We start from the raw sequence: 6,805 nt of genomic DNA, 5'->3' as shown, positions 1-6,805 counted from the left end.
AAATTCTGACTCTCCAGCCATGTTTTTAATAAAGTTAAAATTAATAACTAAATATCGTACTCAGCTCTTTTAAATACTTAATAATCATCAAACACCTGATGCTAAGAAATGTTTATTAAACAAACAGGATTTCTCAGCATCAGGTATTTGATGATTTATAAAGTATGTTAAAATTAATAAATAAAGGTAAAAAAATTATCTTAAACTTTTTCACGACAAACAGTTTCATTACTTAATATCTAACCATATATTTTATAATCTTATTAATAGAATTTCATAATTAGAAATCTAGATTCTACATTTAAATTTACTTACATTTAAAAAATTGCAAATAAGTTTTTGTCATAAAGAATATATTTCAAGAAACATTCTTATAATGAACTGTTAAGAAAAACACTCAGTTACTACTTAAGATTAAACAAATTAAATATAAATGATAAATACCTCTTCATATATATACTGATTAATTTCTTTTGCAATATATTGCCATGCAGTATTAAACAGAGGTTTAGCTAAAGTTTCTTGCAATTTTTGTAAATGACTTTTTAAAATTGTTAAGAGTGGATAGGCCAATCTTGATAATTCATATGTTTCCTGAATTGGCATACAAAACCATCTAGGGAAGAAAAGTTTCTAAATTAATAGAAGATTAATTTATTAGTTTTGTTTTAAATTTACATTAAGTCTGATGTTTCTAGAATATTACATTTTTGATGTTCATAAAAAGATGTAACTTTTCAAAAATACAGGAGATACTCATTAATTTGAAATTCAAGAGACAAAATAATTACAACTTTGAATTATCCAAGATTTACATATTTCTGTACAATATGCCAAATGCCTCGTTACTGATGTAATTTTTTAAGCAAACAGAACACGGCTATGTACGGAGAACACTATTTTCATTAATTAATAATTAATAATAATATAAATAAACTACAGGTAAACAGCAGGGGTCCCATGAGAATCTCACAGGTTGACAGATAGGTTTTATAAAAAGTAAAGCAGAATTTCTTGAAATGTAGCCCAAATTATTTTTAAAGTGGTAAGTTGTCCAAACATAGTAGTCTAGAGCTCTACAAATGTTTCAATCTGCTACTTATAGCCCAATCTTGCAATCTTGAAAACAAGTCATATTTTATGAGATAAGTGAAAAAAGGATAGTCCTGAAATGTGTTACTGTAAAAGCAAAGCCATATTGACCAAATTAAAATTGTTCTTGATCTATTGTTCTCTTACAGCATGGAAGCATTTTTATCTAAATGAATGAGTTAACACATGCATATTACAGTTCAAACAGAATTTTCAATTCAAATTACAAAATAGCCATATTTCAAACTAACCAAATTACTTAATGTGTAAATCTCTATATCTCTGGCCAGGACAAAAGTACAGTTACAACTAATGGGATTTTAACTATCCAAGTTTGAATTAATGAGGATTTCCTGTAATTTGTTTTATTTTATATTCACTAGGTTAATAAAGTAATGATAAATTTCATATTTCTCTGAATGAACAGTAAAGATATTCTTACATATTAAACATCACTATTAAACATAGAAAATTAGGAAGCTCATGCTTTGTGAACAGATATAATGGTAATAATTATTAATATTTTCAATATTTAATGTAAGTTAGCAGTTCCATCTCAAATATTCTGTTTTTTTTTTCCATTTCACTTACTTTATAGTTATGCCTAAAATAAATTGCTAACTGAAATAAAATCAAAATAAATAGGAAAAAAAATAATGTCTGAGACAATACATTCTAAATTGCATGAGAGTTAAGATGAGTTAAATGATACTTTTTCAATTGCAACTTTGTAGGTTAGTTTAAAATACATTTAATTATCAAACATGTCAAAAAGTTTTTAATTATTCTATATAAATAATGTACTTTTAATAAAAATTGGAAGCAATCATTGTATCAAGCATCTAAATTTTTTAAAATCTGAATCAATTAAATTACTGTATTTCATTATTAGAAAGTGAAAATTTTCTGTAACATATATGTTCAAATAATAAAACCTTTAAGATAAATATTCAAATATTCTTGTTTACATCCAGTTCCACAATTGTACTTATTGTGGAAGTGCACGATTTTGACTTGTCATAATAAAAACAAAAAAACAGCAGCAATTATTTTAATGTGTTTAATTGACTTAAAAGGTGAAGAAAATAAAGAATACTAGGCCTAGATTTGGTTGATTTGGATACAGCCATGGTTTGTTTTCATTTTGTCTTCAATAAAGGATGTCATCACATATTATATTAGCCAATATTAGATTATCATTGACTGGTTTTTTGTTGCTACATGCAACCGTAGTCACATGCAATCCTCAAAATAGAAACTACAGTAATACTCCAAACTTACGCGATAGGTGGGACCGAGCAATAACCACGTAAGTCGAATTTGAATAAGTCGGGGTATAATTTCGCAATTTGTGTAAACTCCAAGTCAGATGTATGTACGCTAATAAATGTTCTCGTTAATCTTATCTCGTCTTTTGATTCGTTCACGGTTACAAGAAATCACCACATAGAGTCTCTCAAGTCTCCATAGATATAACAAACACAGAAATAAATAACACAAAATAAATTGTAGCTATGCGTCGATTCTGCGCAACACGTCCAAACATGTAAGCTGAACAATAGTGTGGGGGGAGTGAGTAATCAAGAGTTGCATGGCGCTCAAACAAAAGACGAATCGATGGGATTTGAAAATCGCGTAAGTCGAGGTATTACTTTATAGGAAAACTTCTCTGAAGCAAGATTGTATCAAAAATTGAATATACATTGCCTGAAATAGTTGCATATATCACTGCCCCTTTGATAAAGTTTAAGCCAAGTAATACAGACTAAATTTTATATGTATTGGTGATAAGACTGCACTGCACACCTGCTAGTTGTAAAATAGACTATGAAGAAACATAATTTAATCAATAAATGATATAAACATTTAAGTTTTAGTTATAATAATAAAATATAAAAACAAAACATTTAATATGCTTTTAATGAAACAGATTATAGTAGTGGTTCTCAAACTTTTAAAGAGCTGCCTTCTCTTTTGTACAAAAATTCTAAGCTTTTTGTATAAGAATACTGATATATATTTTTCTTAGAATATATTTTATTCTACTAAAACTAAACCTTTCCTAAAAGTTTTTGATAGTGTACAACTATACAGTTGTAAAAAAAAATCAATGTACTTTAAAACCTGTATGCAATAGTAATCAAATTCTGCATTTGGAACTAAATTGAAAAAATAAAGAATCCATTAAAATATAAAACCACAAGGACACATCATTAAAGAACAGTTTCATCACAAATGTTACAAATCAGAAAATGGCAAATTTAATCTGGCAATTAATGAAAACTGACCAATGTCAGAGATGGTTTTACAACTTGCCAATTTGCAACATTTGCAATAAAACTGTTCTTTAATGCTGTATTCCTGTCCTGTGATGATGTATAAAATTTTTATTTTTTTTTTACTACCCACAATGTGTAGAATTTAGTTAATATTGCACACCAGCTTTAAAATGCATCAATTTTTTTGCAACAGAGGATATATTTCAAACAAAACAGAAGTCAAACAGCACACAGAGATACTTATCACTGAACGAAATCAAATATTGATGATGTAATGACTACACTATAGTCTTAACCACATTCATTCATTCATTCATTTCTTTATTAACGCACACAATGGTACATGCTGGGTTCTGCAGTAAGCACTACCCGGTGATAACAAATTACAATAATAAATATACAGATAGATATAGGTGTTACAAAATACATAATTAATTATAATATAAAGGTAAAATACACAGGCGTAATAGGTACACAATACAATACAATACAGAAAACACTGACGATCGAGCGGTGTCTCAAAGATTGTGCTTGGTGCGATTCCAGCTAAAATCCAGTCACATTCGACACCAATGCACAAAGTCCATCCTTAAAAAGAGACAGCCATAAGCAAAATACGATGAAGAAAAATATTCTTCAGCACTAATGTATATATTGTGTACTGTAAACTTAGTGCTGCAGTCTTGATCATCTGTCCGCACGTAAACAGTACACTTTGGGAGAGAATAACTACTGAATAATCAGGATAAACTAGACGTATGCCAGACATCCTGAGGCTGATGATGAGGCTGATGATGAGTCTTAACCACAATAATAACTTACAATGCAATAATGTTAATGAAATAAATTTGGAACTTTACATGTTTTTAATAATATTGTATTAATTTTATGTAATGCTACTATATTCATGTATGGTAGTTGGCTAGTCAATGAGTAATTTAATACATAAACAATTGGTTATAAATTCTTTACCAATTACCATTAATAAATGTAAATCTGCCTAAAATGTATGTTACACAGTGATCAAGGTACATTTCTTTCCACCTTACAATTTGTGAACTACTGGATTAAAGATATTGATGAAGATCNTTGTTATTTGCACTTAGAAATCCGAGAATTTTATTCTCGAATAAATGCATTAAAACGTTAAAAATTATTGTTTTTTCTACCGTACGAAAAACATTAAAAATTCCAAATACTTTCTGTTGGAAAAAAAGAAGGAAAATTATCAAATTAAAGTCAGAGTGCAATGGTGATCAAATTCTTCACGTGATGTTGTAGTGAAGAAATTTAAAAGAAATCAATTTAAACAACACAGCACAAAAATGCATCATTAAAGAAAAGTTTCATCACAAATGTGGCATTTTTATTATAAACCTATCTTTGATATTGATGAGTTATCATTGACAACTTTCAGTATTTTTCTTCTGTACTCTCTCTGTATTAGCAATACTTCAAAACACATTGAACAATTTGACGTCACAGTTAGTACCAAAATTCAATTTAAGGCAACACGTGGGTGATGTGTGCCAGGAGGAAACTGACCCCTATTTAGATGCTATTAACGCAAATAAAACCCAGAAACCAGCTCTTGGTGGGGCATGAACACACGACCAGTGTTCAGTAGTTTTATCCACTCGGCTACTTTAATCGAATTTCCTCAAGAGAAAGGACTAAAGATTATACAAAACTTATTCCCAATATAATTAAATCATAAAATTTTAAAATATTTTAAAACTTATATATTATTTCAAACACTTACAGGAAGATTGCTCCATTCTGTTAATATATAAAGTATGTAATTAATTGCATTTAAAATAGCACAAAAATTTGAATCCAATGGTTCTTTTGATTCAGAATGTAAAAGCTGATGTAGACGCAACCTAAAATCATCTAGTAATTCTAATTGAAGTTCAAGAAAAGATAACCTCTGTATTGGTTTTGGCAAATTTTGGTAACGTTCTGAAATAAATAAAAATTATATAAATTTTATGAAATGAAATAAATTATTTTTATGATTATTATTATTTTCTATCATATCATTGTTACTTAAAAGTATTGTTTAGATTTAAAATTTTATATTATAACATTATGTGTATTTTTCTGATACACAAAAGAAATTATATTCTTGATGGTATTCCTAAAGTTTTAATATCATGTAAATAATCCACAATATCTTGAAGAAAATATTAAGATTTTTATTTCAATTTTAAAAATCATACTGGTACACTGACGAATCATAACAACATGGGCATTGAGGTAAAAAAAATTCAAACCTGTTGTAAGGAAGAACTTTTTCTGCCGTGTATACAACAACCCATGTTCCAAGTCACTATTTATCAACTTACAATTCACCTACTCAGGCTCCATCTACTATCCATTTCATTGTAGCTCTGTCTATATCAAAATACTCAAGAGTTTACACAACAGCAGGTACAAAGTACAGAAATGGCTGGCAAAATATTACAAATTAAGTCAATTGATTTTCAACAGTATTGTTAACTGTTAGCTTAATTTGATAACCTGTAATAAGATGAAATAAAAGCAGAAGGATCTAGAATGACTGAACAGATACAATGGGATCCATATGTTATCTGCATTTATTGTGGGTCTAATCTAACAAAGCATTTTATAATGAGCCACCAATGTAGTTTGATCATTATAAAACAGTATAATCATAAATTTGATATTTACTATTTATATTTCATCACATTTATTATACAGATAAATACTTGTTTACATTTTAATTCTTTTCAATAATTAGTTCTTAATTGTTAGAGGTTTATCTGATATTTTTTTTTTTAAATTGAATGTATGTGTGTGTTATACATATTTTCTGTTAGAAATATTTACTGATAATGACATATGCCTTCGCAACAAATTTAATGTAATTAAGATTGCAATCTTGTTTGTTTTTTGTAAAAATGTTAATTTAATAATTTAATTTTCTTACATAGCTTTTGTATAAATTCTGAATTAAAAAAAAACTAATATACAAATAAGCATAAAAGATTTTCCAAACTTTTCAAAATTTTACTTAATTATTTAATTACCAAAGTTTTCAATGGAAATAGCACAGCTATCAATATTGTCAAATGGGTTAGAATTTGAATAGTAAAAATAATGTTGTAATTTCTTAAAAGTAGAAAATATTGAGATCCATGGATATGACAAAATGAAATGTATCCAATATCTATGTATAATGATGTCCAAATCACCCAAGAAGTGTTGCTGCAGTAGCTGTTTGATATATATCAATGTTCAAACTGAATGGCCTAAACCAGGGGTGTCCAACCTTTTTGTTTCTCTGGGCCGCATTGGAAGAAGTCAAGGAGTTTTGGGCCACAAGTATATATTATATATATACTTGTGGCCCAAAACTCCTTGACTTCTTCCAATGCGGCCCAGAGAAACAAAAAGGTTGGACACCCCTG

General features: G+C 28.2%; 1 protein-coding gene across 1 annotated transcript in view; it reads right to left on the bottom strand.

The window, feature by feature from the left end:
• Positions 1-200: 200 nt before the first annotated feature.
• LOC111631115 (RAD50-interacting protein 1-like) overlaps positions 201-6,805 on the bottom strand; it is a 30,804-nt gene continuing 24,199 nt past the window's right edge. The window contains exons 9-11 of the mRNA XM_023375313.1: positions 5,134-5,333; positions 445-633; positions 201-239 (exon numbers count right to left, since the gene is read on the bottom strand). Of these exons, the coding sequence (XP_023231081.1) occupies positions 201-239; positions 445-633; positions 5,134-5,333 (428 nt within the window). The remainder of the gene's footprint in view (positions 240-444; positions 634-5,133; positions 5,334-6,805) is intronic.

This window comes from Centruroides sculpturatus, unplaced genomic scaffold (genome assembly GCF_000671375.1).
Source record: "Centruroides sculpturatus isolate CEXI.00-Female unplaced genomic scaffold, Cexi_2.0 scaffold550, whole genome shotgun sequence".
Taxonomy (NCBI): domain Eukaryota; kingdom Metazoa; phylum Arthropoda; class Arachnida; order Scorpiones; family Buthidae; genus Centruroides; species Centruroides sculpturatus.
Note: the sequence above shows the minus strand (reverse complement) of the source record. Positions and strands in the feature narration are given on the sequence as shown.